The 14697-nt window shown below is 35.6% G+C and overlaps 1 protein-coding gene across 9 annotated transcripts in view; it reads right to left on the minus strand.

Moving 5' to 3' along the window:
• The window catches only part of NCOA1 (nuclear receptor coactivator 1), a 262341-nt gene that overhangs the window by 39665 nt on the left and 207979 nt on the right, over nt 1–14697 (minus strand). For all 9 annotated transcript variants that reach the window (XM_057740985.1, XM_057740992.1, XM_057740990.1 and 6 more), the window contains 4 exons: nt 12295–12475; nt 3771–3888; nt 2034–2202; nt 678–992 (listed from right to left, as the gene is read on the minus strand). In XM_057740985.1, the coding sequence (XP_057596968.1) occupies nt 678–992; nt 2034–2202; nt 3771–3888; nt 12295–12475 (783 nt within the window). The remainder of the gene's footprint in view (nt 1–677; nt 993–2033; nt 2203–3770; nt 3889–12294; nt 12476–14697) is intronic.

Raw genomic sequence — 14697 nt, forward strand, 5'->3', positions numbered from 1 at the left:
TTGTGTTTAATTATAAACAGTATCTCTCTTTTGTAAAAAGCTTTTAATTTCATATTGGAGTACAGCCGATTAACAATGTCGTGATAGTTTCAGGTGCACAGCAAAGCAACTCAGCCATACATATACATGTATCCATTCTCCCCCTAACTCCCCTCCCCTCCAGGCTGCCACATAACATTGAGCTGAGTTCCCTGTGCTATACAATAGGTCCTTGCTGGTTATCCATTTAAAATATAGCAGTGTGTACACATCAGTCTCAAACTCCTTAACTATCCCTTCCCCTCACCCTTCCCTACTGGTAACCATAAGTTCATTCTCCAGGTCTGGGAGTCGATAAACAGTATCTCTTGATGCTCTACCCTAGAAAATAAGCTCTGTTTCAATTTTATTAACTTAATAATTGCATTATGTTTATCCTAAATATTTTTTATCTCAGAAAACAAAAGTAAATTGCTTTTAAATTGCTGGTGTCAAAGTACTTTGTTATGAGCCAGAAGTCTTTAACTGAATGAGCGTCCTTTATTCTTATCCGAGCAGACCAAGGATGACTTTTTGAGTCATCAAGGTTCTGGGAGTGGACTTGACACCTTTATTGTAGCAACTGGGCTGTCTTATTACAGGGAGAGTTAGCACATACCTTTAAAAAGGATCACCTGCTGAACAAGAAGAGTACTCACCTGCTGTTGTCCTTGTAATCGCTGTTGAAGTTGAAGTCTAAGTTGGTTAGGTGCAGCTGGAGGTCTGTTTAGAGTTTGCCTGGGCTGCATGCCCATGCCAGGTGAAAAAGCACCTCGAGGAGGTGTTACTTGAACAGGCATAGTACCCAGTGAAGGTTTTTGCCTGACCATGCCTTGGAAAGGGCTAGAGAGATTGGCAGTAGGTGAAGGAGAAGAATAAGGCTGGGAATAAAGGTTGGGTCTTTCTTCCATCATCAGTGGTGGTGTTGACTGTTGTGGTGGAAATCTCTCCGATAATACATCTAATCCACCTCCCTGTTGGAAAATAAGCCAGGACATTTTACAAATAAATTTCTGCCAATAAATGACATGCTTTTCTATATAATTTTGGATCTGAGAGGATGTTATCTCTAGAAGTTTCATCATAATATATTCATGCTGAATTTATGAAGCTCTCCAGAAGTTTGCTACTTAAAGGAATCACTTATGAAAGTTACTTTCGAAATGGAATAACACATTAACTGAGATGTTTAAAATCTCAGAAGAGATGAAAATATGATTAAAATAATAAGGCCTTACATCAATGAAATAAAGCTAAATGGTTTGAAAAGAACCTCACTGTGAAGCCTAAGAATCAACAAATGTTACATTTAATAGGTTACCATGAGAAGTAGATTCCTAAAGGAGGGAGTAATTTTTCTATCTCAAATACAGAATTCATACTTTTATCCCATTTGGAAAAAAATTCATAGCTGACCTAACAGAATACCACAGTCAAACTTTTTGACTATTACTCATTGTAAGAATTATAATTTAAATCGTGACCCTGTGTGTGTGTGTGTGTGTGTGTGTGTGTGTGTGTGTAACTGAAAACAGTTTTGTGAAACATAACTTCCCCCTTTTCTGCATTCTGATACTCTGTATTCAACATTGTACTCCATTAAGAAAATACTGGTCACAATGCACTAAACTGATTTTTTAACTCCAAAGTCTGAAAAATGCTAAACTGGAAATTGGAATGACATGGAACATATAGGATGAAGTCTAGCATGAATGAAGGATAAATTAAGTCCTAAAATAAGAAGTGATGATATAAAATATGGATTCTATTCTAGGGCAAGCTTCTAAGATAATGTTCCACAGTAAAAGGCTGAAACTCTCTAATTACTTCTAATTATTATGATATTTTTGTTTAAAAAGCCCATTATTTAACTATTATATATTTTGATAACCTTCACAAAGGTAAATTATAAAACAGCTAAAACAGTGAGAGTAATACGGAAAAGTCTTGCTTAAAAATAATTTTCTAGCTTCTCAGGGCTGCATCATTTAAATAATGCCAACTTTAGTAAATACCTGAACAAGTTTGTCAATTCCCAGAGCTCTGTCTAGTTCAGCTAGCTCAGTTTCATCTTTGCCACTGAGGAAGGATACCAGCTGTTCAAGAAGAGCCTTCTCGTCATTTCTTCCTTCAACTGTTGTTGGTGGACAGAGAAGCTCATCTAATTGTGAACTAATGCACTGCCTGCAGAATCAAAAGACAAGAAAGTTTAAGACTGATATAGCAAATAAGTATTCAGCCTTAAGAATGCAAATACACACACACACATACATGCAAATCTAGTTCTAGGAAATTCTCTGTTGAGATGCTTTTTTAAGCAATTCTTATGCAATGAAATTTTCTATACTTAACGTACAGAAATTTATGAATGTATGTAGTTTGATATATTTTTCATTATTTTGTCAATCATTGAACTTTGTTTCCATATTCTTCATGTTAGCTTACAGAAATAGCCTGAAAAATTAATCGAACATAGTTAAGAGAAAATAATTTTTAACAGAAGTAAAAATAAAAATCAACCAGACTCAGAAAAAAAAATCATTGTGTCTATATCAAGATTTATACTATTTATTATATTTATTCTATGGGTGCCATTAATTATTGACAACTGAACCATAATCAAAATAGTACACATTATAGTACTTAACATTCAAAGATGATCAAATCTTATTGAGAACATGATTACCATTTACAAAAGAAACAACTAGAAAAATGAAACATGCTCAGTGTTAAGCAGAAATTGTTGATTACATGGAGGAAATACATAGTCTAATCCAAACTGATACCAATTGATGTACAAAACTTAGAAATATATAGAAAATAATAGTACTAATACTACTTATGTAATTATAAGGATTCTTCTTTGGGGAAGGTCTGTGGGACTACAGTTCATAGTTAAAGCGCCACACTCAGTACTACCTACTCATCCTTTGGTTGCTATATATGAGACATACTCTATGAGTTGGGATGGGGCTACCTGTGTGAATTAGGAAATTAAATTCCAATCAAGATGGGACACTGAGCAGATGTGGAAAGTACCTTCCCTTCTTATGCACTCTTGCTCCAAACAAAGAGAAAATCTGGACAAAATAATTATATAACTAAGAACTCAAGAGCAACACAGTTGTTGTGCTGAGGCCAATTCATCCACAGGTCCTTGGAATTTTATGGTAAGCAATCAAAGCAAAGTAAGAGATGAAAAATAAAACAACAGCTGCATACTAAATCTCCTGGGGGACTTCCCTGGTGGAGCAGTGGTTAAGAATCTACCTGCCAAAGTAGGAGACATGGGTTCGATCCCTGGTCCTGGAAAACCCCACATGCCATGGAGCAACTAAGCCTGTGTGCCACAGCTACTGAAGCCTGTGTGCCTAGAGCCCATGCTCTGCAACAAGAGAAGCCACCGTAATGAGAAGCCTGTGCACTGCAACAAAGAGCAGCCCCTGCTCGCTGCTACTAGAGAAAGCCCAAGCACAGCAACAAAGACCCATCGCAGCCAAATAAATAAATAAATACATAAAATAAAAAAAAAAATCTCCTAATAATTACAATGTACACTAGGCTTGCAGTCATGCAGCAAGTAAATCTGTTTGATTCGGTGTCCTCCTCCATTCTTTTCTTTTCATTAAACCTTCACTTCTGTTAATATCTCACAAATACCAATACAGACTAGGATCTAGTTTGGGAAAAGTAGTTCTTTGCTGTAGAAGTTAGCATCTGATACTGTGTAACATACAAAATGTACTACTCACTCTTCTGGTTTATTCTGATTTACAGCTGTCACTGTATTATTTGCCCATGGAATCTGATCACCAGTTCCTGATTGTCCAAACTGGTTATCAATTGCTTCCAATTCCAGCTCAGGTAATCCTGGTTAAAGAAGAAAAGATAAGAAGTCAGGACGTATTACAATGGAAGATAAGATGATAATACTTTTCAGAAGTAATATATTGTATGGTAGAGTGAGAGTTCCCCTATAAAATACTACCTCAATGATACAAAGGTCACTTATTCAGAAACAAATTATCTAGAATGTGACCACATAATAACAAGTAAATGAGAAAGTGAGAAAAAGGTCTCTGAATCAAAGAAAGCCTGATGTTAAAAGCTTTTATACATTACCATAAGAGAATGACTTCTCTTTGTGATTTCAGGACTTTGTCTGAAATTATTTATTTTAAAGATAATCATAACAATTTGGTTAACTGCTTATTCAGTTTATACCATATTAGAATATGCTATAAGTAAGGACAGTCTTACTGTCATAAAATGAAAGCTGCAAGCAAAAGATAAAAAATGTTCTATAAAAGGCAGAAAGAAACTAAAGGGCACTGCAGTCTGGGACCATTAGTAAATGGACAAAACTCTACAGTTGTTAATTGAGAACACAGCTGTATAATAATAGTATAATAATTTATGTCTATAATGATGACAAATGAAAAAAGAGGTTGAATTATGTTTTGTAATAGAAGAAAATAGTTTGTGCACTTTAGAAAGTTTCTGTGTGGGCAATTTTTTTGAAAGCTTTATTTCTGTACTATATATATTAGGAAAAAACTGTAAATAACCTAAATTCCAGAAATTTGCTGATTGATTAATGAATTATGGTATAGATATTTACAACATGCTGATAAATGAAAAAGAAAAAAGTATAATCCAAGACATTATGCTCAGGATGATTCTGTTTTTATAAGTTATTTCATATATATTAATAGAAAAAACTCTGGTAGGCTATATATTCTTGGTAGATTTTAGGTTGTGAGATTAAGGATTACTTTATTTTCTTTTAGTGTTTTTCATGGTTATCTGTAATCTCTACAGGGAACAAAATTCATATGTTGAAGCCCTAACCTCTAGCACTTCAGAATATGACTATATTTGGGGACAAAGCTTTGAGTAAAGTGATTAAGTTAAAAAACAGAGTTGTTAGGGTGGGCTCTAATTTAATATGACTGGTGTTCTAGTAAGAAGAGGTGATTAGGACACAGACAACACAGACAAAGGGACGGCCATGAGGACACAGCAAGAAGTAAGCTAGTGAGAGAGGCCTCAGAAGACACCAAACCTGCAAACCCCCGACCTTCGACTTCAAGCTTTCAGATTGTGAGAAAATAAATTTCTGTTGTTTAAGCCACTGGTCTGTGGTATTTTATTATTATGGCAGCCCTAACAAACCAAAAACAAAACCAAAAACTGAGAATGCCTTGGCGGCTTAAGAAAAAACATAGGTAGAATTCCTCATTCTAATGAATGGAGAATAAGTAGATTTAAGGATGCTCCCCAAATTTATTTAATGCTGGATACCGATCATTATCAACTATACAAAATGTTAGGCTCACTTTTATGTGAGATATTCATACTCAATATTTAGTATGAATGAAATACAGGAGCCCATATAAAAGCTCATCACTTCTAAATGTAAAGAATTATGGCTTGCAATTAAACATGTCTTCTCTATCATGACAAATGACAGAGAAATTAAATTCTGTAGGATTCTGGGGAAAAAAACCAAAAAAACAAAGCAAACAAAAAATACCAAGCAACAACAATAAATGGTGATAGGAAAGTAATCACTTAATTCCTCTCATTACTTCAGTTAGGAAGTTGGTCAAAGATTATCTAAAGCTGTCCCATTGCTCTGCTCTACACATTAACTCTTCAATCGTATTCCATTTTAGAAATCTAACCTAATCAAAATAATTATATTTAAGAGTCAAAGAAAATTTATATGGCTGTCTACCATCAATACTTAGTATTATAGGCTAGTTTATTTAACTCAGTAATAGGACATAGTATCTCATTTTAGTAGTCTTGGGAAAAAAGGTTAAGAAAACAAATTGGATAAAATAATTTCAAAATAAAGTAAGATTCATGTGCTAAATTTGGTGACTACAGGGACAAATCCAAAGAAATCAATCACTGATTCAATGAAGTTTTGTTTGCATAGGCTGTATGCTTAAAAGAAGTTGGTTTTTATTCTAAAAGTCACTTCACTTTAGAAACTGACATATAAAAAAATTTGAGGATTTGCTGGAATGTTTTACAAAATACACAATTTATCTCTCTTTGTTCAGGGAATAAACCTACTATTTTTGTCCATGTTTGTGTCTCTATTGCAAACATGAGTAAGTATATACACATGTTTCACAAGACAGGCATAGTAATTCTTAAAGGGACACACTACTGCATTTACTAGTTAACTAGTCTGTGACGGAGAGAGGCAGCTGACGTGGGGGTAGAAAACAAGCTCTTAGCAATTCCTGATTAAGCTGTTAATGGTTTTGTTATTTTTTTAATCATCTGTGCAAAGGGCTCAACATCATATTTTCTCCATTTTAAACACGGCTAAAAGAAAACTTTAAATCCCCATTAGCTACAGTGATTCCAGCTAAAAAAACCTTTCATTATTAAAAAATTTAAAAACTTCTGCACTCAAAGTAGAAAGCACTGTCTAATCAAGAGAGTGGCTTTTGCACACTTTACTCCTCTAGGAGCTGATTCAGCATCTAGTGATTCTGATGTTCACAGTTAATTTTCTTCAGCTGTTGGTAAAGAGATTTCTGGTTCAGTTTTGTGTTACATTTGGCTGTTAACTATGCATAACAGTAACAGTGTTTTATTTGACTAATTTCTCTACTATACAAAAAGAAATATAAATCAATAAGATAAAAACTGAATAGCCCAATAGATATATGGTCAGACAACATAAACAGGCCACATGAAATCACTGAAAAATGATCACCCTAATTCACAATAAAAGAAATACAGATTAAAACTACATTGATATACTTAAAAAAAAAATCAAATTGGCAAAGATGAGAAAGTGCATAATTCAACTTACTAGAAAGCATGTGTGGAAAGAGGAACATTATCAGTTAGAGTGTGAACTGGCATCAGCAAGGCCATTTGGCAAAATCTGTCTACCCTTTGACTCAGTAATTCTGTTCAGAATTTATATTTCAGATATATTCTCAAATGTGGTCAACTATCTCTACATAAGATTATTCATTATAGTTCTGTAGTAGCAAAAGATGCCTACCAATAGCCACAACTCACTAAATACAACCTCAAAAACAGGGAACCAAAAATGGATTTTTTAAGTTCTGAAAATGTTTTATGGGAAGCTTATTTTTAGAGTTATGCCACACTATTAATGTATTAAAGATTAATAAGATTTTAAAAATAATCATCTCAGAATGTGTATGTTCACAGAACATAAAAACAAGCACCTCAGGAGGCCATTCACTTACTTCAGTGATGTTGTCAATGTTCAAATATTTTTGGAATTCTTCCAGAACTGTCTTAACCAGTATACAAGTTCTTCAAGAAAATACTTCTCCTTATAACTACATCTAATTTTGGTTCTGACTTTTTAAAAAGTATTATTCTTTTTGGATCAACAAATTTGGCTCCAAATAACTTCATAAACTTCAAAAGTCAAATCCATCCTCAAGGGATACAAATTTGAAGATGGTCAAAAGGACATAGCAGAGGTTTTGCAGGTACTGCCAAGAAAGCATATTATGTATATTTTGATCACCATCCTCCTAAGCTGTCTCTTGATGCGCTCCTGCAGTACATTTCTAACAAAATTATTTAAATCACTTGGTCACACTGCATGGGTGTGTGTGTGCATATAAACAACGTGTTTTGAAACCAGGCAGACTGAAATGTAAATCCTGGTTCTGCATATACTAACTGGATAACTTTGGGCAAGTTTTTGTTTGTGTGTGTGTTTTCTTTTCTTTCTCTAGAACTTATGACCTTAGTTTCCTCATATGTAAATAGATCTAAAGAAAATTTCTGGTTCAATATGAAATATATCATCTATATTTTATTTTACGTCCAAAATTATCACTGAAATAAAAGAAATTAAAGGAGGAAAATAAATCTACAGCTGAAGGAGAGACAAAAGAAGTAGCATGGCAGCTGACTAGAACAATGAAGAATTTCTGAAAGATAAAACAGATGGAAAGATAAAACTGATGGTGAAATTCACCTAAACTAAAAAACTTACATCAGGACAAAGAGGAGATTTTCCAAAAAGAGGGTTTTTTCCAGAAGAACACCAGAACAACTCCAGGCTCGGTGGTCATTCAGGTGGGTAAAGGAACAGGCCATGGGTGATTGCCGGGATAATTAAAGGACAACTGAACAGCTGTCACCAGGCCCTGCTCTGAGTGCAGCTGACTCTGGCATCTGCCCATGGGATCAAAGTGGTGAGTACATGACTCAGTGTGGGAGTTCTGCCCAGGGAATCTCCCAAAGTGGGTGTGAGGGCTGCCACAAGGGATTTCCCCAACACCAACCCCCACTCTTTGACAACAACAACTAAGAATCAGGGCTTCTATAATCAGAACCTACATTCACTGCCAGAGCAAAAGGGCCTCTCACTTTAGCTAAAGAGACACTCTAGCTACCAAGATGTGTCATTCCAGGTCTTTTTCAGTATATGTGGACAGACAGCCCCAATTCACCAAACATTCAAGAAAAGTTGACAGCAGGAAAGATAGCAAATTTAACACAGAAAAGAAAGTTTGAAGGAAAAAGAGTTGTTACAGAAAATAGATGAGCCCTAAAGTGAGTATGCTAAATTTATCATCACACAGACTTAGAAGTCTATCATGTACATAAACGGTAATAGACTTCTATGAAAAAAAATTTCTAAAAATATGATTGCTACAATTAAAAGAACTCAATAGACTGACTGAAGAGCAGAATGGATATGGCTGAAGATTCAGTTTTGATTCAGAAAATCTGGCCCAGAGACTCTCAGAATATAGTGCAAATGGGAAAGGAAAAGTATGACAGAAAAGATAAGAGACATGGCAGATAGATCCAGAAGTTCTAACAGGTTTATCTCAGGTGGTGAAATACTATGATAATTAAACTGTTCTATGAGAGACCTCTGGGTACAAGGTTAAGACATGGAATCAGCCATTGGATAATGGACTCTGGCTCTAGTGAAAGGTAGTGGTGGACAGTGTCGAGGCTAGGGGGGCAGAGTCAGAGGCTGTTCTCTTCCCTTTGTAAGCTATCATATCTTTGTCCTCATCTTCTTTTTTCTTTTTCCTTCCCCAATCATTTGTTCTCTTTCCCTTTCTCCGGCCCAACTTCTTTCCTTAAGCCTTATGCCTCTTGAAACCTCTTTTTCTTGTCTGCATGGAAACACTGTAAACACTGTTTGCAGCTATCTCCCTCCCCTCATTTACCTCAATTTCTTCCCCTCTATGCAGATTCTGGCCTATTTATAAACTTTTATACACGGAGCTGTATTCAGGAGAGGAAATCTCAAGAGAGAAAAAAGAGCTAAAAGATTATGAATGAAAAACACTCCACTTTCACAGACTTGTAGAGCTAGAAGACACTTTCTATTTTTATTAACTTTAATTTTCATCAAATAAACACACATACATAAATTTAAAAGTCAGGACCAAAAGGCCTATTATGAATAAAAGCAGTTCACTGTCTTGCCCCTTTGGGTCCTTTGATTACTCCCCTTTCAACAGAGGCAGCCATTCACAACTTGTGCAGCTGTTTTCTTTGGCATTTGCCTAATTATTTCTAAAATATCTCCAGTTTAGATTTCTGACTCCCCGTCATGATAGATGGGGTTTCAGTCCTCTCACATCTACCGAGCTCTATTACCTCCTGTGCCCTCAATTCCCTAACAGAGATCACAGTTTTTTATAAAATAAAAAGTTCATATTTAGATTCTTATGGCTACGCAAATATTACTCACTGCTAAGTCATATTGTGTACTATGTTCAAACATCCTTCCTTATACCATGCTTTCTTTTTTCTGGAGTTAACAACTATCTTTTTTCATTTTCCTGCTTTTCTAGAAGAAATTTTCAGATGTTTCAACATTTTTGATGTAAATGTATCATTAATATTTCCTATAAACTCAAAGAGATAAGTTTAATTCCTCCCCTGGAGGCTGCCTTTCCAGAGGACTCAGGCCCCCTGCTCCAATCAACACTGGTTGTTCTCTAATCTTGTTCTCACTATCATTCCTGGACTTCCCTTCAGATCCCCTGTTTCGCCTGGAGGCTGTAAGTTTCTCTTTTTTGGTTTTCTCCCTGTTTGCTGAAGTATATCCTCTAGGATCTGTCAAACAAACAAAAAAAAGAGTACGCAAAGAAAATATACGAGTATATGGACTAAAAATTTTTTGAAAAGATATTTCATCCATGAATAATATGGGAAGAAAAAAAAGGACAAAAAGCAAGAAAGAACTTTTGGAAATTAGATATCCAAAACTTTTGAATTTCAATGGAAATATTAGAAAATAAAGCTGAGAAAAGTTGTCAGAAAGAACAAAAAGACCAAAAGACAAATAGAAAGTAGGGAAGAAAAAGTTAAGATCAACCTTGTTTTATTTGCTCTCTTTCAAGTTACAGACTTCCCTCAAAGTCCTGATTATCTTTGGCTGTGTCTGTTCTAAACAGACACAGTGTTCTGAAACACTGACTGGTTGGGCTCAGTGTGAGGCTTGTGCCTGTTGGTAGCCTTCACTGTTGGATGCTTAGATGGCAGCATGACCTTTGTACTTTAGGGCTTTCCCCATACATACCCATATCCAGACATCATCTTCTGGTCATTTGGTATCTCCCAAGATAACCCCTCCAGTCTCCCACACTGGAAGGGGAAGGACGAGCATCAAACCAATCAACATGCAGACTTCCATTTTATCTCCTCTTAGCCTCGCACCTCATCTTTTCTCCAACTGTGCTTGATATTCCAGAGTCTGGAGTCTCCATTTCAATTATTTAAGACTTCTGAAGTCGTATCATCTAATTCTTATTTTGCATATAAAGAGAATGAGGCTCAGAAATTTCATCTGCTTAAGGTATTACCGTTAATAAATGGGAAATGTGAGACTTGAACCTAGGCTCCTGCTCTCATCTAGTGGTCTGGTCAGCTGAAAAACTGCTTCCAAAAATGTCAGAGATGACTTGAGATTTTTCTGTCCAGATGTTTGGAAATCTTGGTAAGCTTTCAGGAACTGTGTCATGACAACTAAAAGCTGTAGCAGGACTGAAATAAACAAGGCTCACATCTGATTCCATCAGAAGATGGACAAGCAAATTTTGAAAGTTAGTTTCCTTTACTTTCAAGGTCACACAAAGGAATTATCAACACTATTTTTTTCTACTTCAAAATTTGATGGGTGAAAACAATCTGACAGTCCTGTCTTCATGATTTGGAAGTATACTATTCAAAATGTCTCTTAAGTAGGAGAATGCTAACATGGGCTAGAGCAGTCATGACCTATTTCAACACTGGTATCTCTTTAACAGTGCTCCATGTGGGGTAACATGTATTATTTGAGAAAAGGAATTCCATAATCAAGAAAAGTCTGATAAATGCTGGGTTAAAGAAATCTTTAATTTAAGTTAAATTAAATGCAAGTTCGAATTGTAAGATAGGTTACAAGGATATAGTGTACCACAAGGGTCCCCAATGGTCCATGGCCCATTACGAACAAGGCTGCACAGCAGGAGGTGAGTGGTGGGCAAGCTATCCAAGCTTCACCTGCAGCTCCCCATCGCTTGCATTACCACCTGAACCACGTACACCCCCACCACACTGGAAAAATGGTCTTCCACAAAACTGGTTTCTGGAACCAGAAAGGTTGGGGACTGCTGCTGTACAACACGGGGAATAAAGCCAATATTCTATAATAATTGTAAACGGAGTGTAAACTTTAAAAATTGTATAAATTTTTTTTTAATTTTAAAAAAGAAACTGGAATAAAGATAAAGTTAAGAATAAAAAAAAAAAATCTAAACTAGTTTCTCTAATACAGGACTTCCTAAAGCCTTTAGTATGCAGTGTGGAACTTTAATAGAGGAATGATGTACATGTGATGCAGCATTTGCCCAGTGTATGTTGGCACAAAATCCTTTTTTCCCCAATTCATAGGACTAGTGTTCAAGCAAGACACTTTCGGAAACATAATCTGACCCAATATTATATTTCTGAAAGTCCTACTATGGAATGTTTTGGGTAAGAACACAAAATAGCTCTCCTTAACATGAACTGCTCACCTTAACATCAATTACAAAAAAGCAGAGGTTATACTATAACTTAAAATAGACATGAGTGAAGTTCATATGTCTAAAAAGTAACTGTGTATTACTAATAGTGGCATTAATGAAAAGATATTTCACTCTCAACAAACAAAAGGTCTGTGCAATAATGATGAGAAACAAAGCACTATTCCATATTATCATTAAACATTTAAAAAGAAGTTCTGTCCCCAACACATACTATTCAGCCTGGAAGTGGGTCTGGCAGTGGTGGACTGGAGTGCAGCTGGCAGGATCTCCGATTTGATGGCTACACTGGTGACCGCACCATCCATCCTCTCTGTCTCACATAAGCCTGGCAACTGTGCTGCCTTCTCCAGCGTGGGTAGTAACTGATCAAACTGGTCAAGGTCAGCTGTAAACTAAGAATGGAAACCAAAGTTAGAGGAAATATATTCTACCTTTTCACCTGAAACAATGTAGAAAACAAGTTGTTCCTTTAAATTATATGAATTTGGTGTGACTATAAGAGAATGGAGAAGGAATAAAGAAGAAATAATTAGAAAGATTGGGGCCTCAATGAAATAATAGGGCCTAACACTGGAACAAAACGTGGATGCTTATGATATTACTATACTACAGGATATACAATAACATACACATAGTGTTTATCTACTATATCTCGGTATAAAGTGTATGCACTGGAAAAAGACTGAACTGGAAAGAAATGTCGAGAGTACTGTGTTACAATGACAGCATCATGGGGGATTCTTTTCTGTCATATTTTTCAAAATTTTATAAAATGGCTTACTTTATGATGGCGTAAAACATGCATTTACATTGATATATTTTTTAAATAATTTTTTAAAAGTCTGGGAAACTTTTAAATAAACATTAGCTTGAAAGATCCCAGAAAGGTCATTTCCCACTTAAGGACTTACTAGAATAAGAAACATATCTTCTAGTGTAGGTAGGGAGTTCCTACATCTGTCTGTGGCTACGCACAGGAGAAAACTGACCTTTATTTCACAGTATTATTCCACTATGGCTACCTTATGATAATTCATCAACATACAATGTCTACCTGTTTTGAGTTTCATTATTCACTTCAACTAAAATTTCCTTCTAGATTGTATAACAGAATTACATGTATGTATTTTTTTTAAACATCTGGCTTCTTTCACTTAAGGTTACATTTCTGAAGTTCAGACACCTTGTTGCAAGTGGCAGTAGTTTATTTTTGTTGCTGAATAGTATCCCATTGTATGAATATGCTACAATATATTTATCAATTCTACTGTAATGGATTTGTGAGTTTTTCTGGTTTTTGGCTAATACAAGTAAAACTATTACAACTACTTTTGAACATGTCTTTTGTGGCATGTGCAAAAAGTACTAACCATAAAGGAAAAACACTGACAAACTGGCTACGTTAAAATGAAGAACTTCACTCCAACAAAAAGCACCATTAAGAGAAAGAAAAGGCAAGGCACAGCACAGAGAAACCATCTGCAAATATATACATAATAAAGGACTCACCCAAAATGCATAAAGAACTCTTACAGGTCAATAGGAAAAATATAATATATTGGGGAAATGGGCAAAAGACTTGAACAGGTTACTGGCAAAAGAAGATATCCAAATGACCAATAAATGCTCATCAAGGGAAGGCAAATTAAAACTATGAAATATCTGCACAGACCTCAGAAGAGCTAAAATTTAAAAGACTGACAACAGTAAGTATTAACAAGGACATGGAACAACTAGAAGGAATTCTCACACACTAGGAAAACTGGCATTATCTACTAAAGATGAACACATACATATTTTACGATCTCACAATTCCACTCCCAGGTATAAACTCAGCAGAAATGCATGTTCATGTGCACCAAAACAGATGTGCCAAGATTGTACACAATGGTATTTTCTTATAAAGCTGTCACTTTTAAAGTTAATTTTAAAGCACTAGAGAGTCTTAATACAGTTATTATTTAAAGCTGTTTTTCAGCTTAGAAACACAGTACTAGTTTCATTGTATCAAGAGACAGCATTCTCAAAGAGCACACATGTAAAGAAATAACCAAAATAGTGTGATAGTAAATAGAGACAACACAGAGCACTATGAGAGTGGAGAGGAAGGTAATGTCTAACTAGGGCTACTGGGGAAGGCTTTACAGAAATTATGTCTGAATTGTTTGCAAAGGATGAGTAGAAGTTCAGCAGACATAGAAAAGGGAGCAAGGCAGAAGATGCTTAGAAGAGACATGGCTTATCCCAGGAATGGCAAGGGCTTCCATGTGCCTAGAATGCAGTATGCCTAAGGGAAGAGAGAGACTTCTGTGAGGTGAGGGCAGAAAATAAAGCTGATTCAAGAAATTGTAGGACCTATACATACTGAGTGTGAATCTTATTTCACAACGAAGAGTCTTATTAATAAACTGCTTTGTGAATACATTTTCAGCTCTTTCACGGATGTCTATATTCTGTCAAATAATGTGTAAGCTGCTAACGGGGAGGGATCACACTTTCTGTTTTTCTTAAATTCCTTCAGAGTCCACAGCAATTTTATTCAATAAATGAAGCTGCCTGTTACTTTTCACTCCATCCCCTACCCCAGCCTGAATACAGAGGTTCCTAATCCATA

Source organism: Hippopotamus amphibius, chromosome 7 (assembly GCF_030028045.1).
Source record: "Hippopotamus amphibius kiboko isolate mHipAmp2 chromosome 7, mHipAmp2.hap2, whole genome shotgun sequence".
Lineage (NCBI taxonomy): Eukaryota > Metazoa > Chordata > Mammalia > Artiodactyla > Hippopotamidae > Hippopotamus > Hippopotamus amphibius.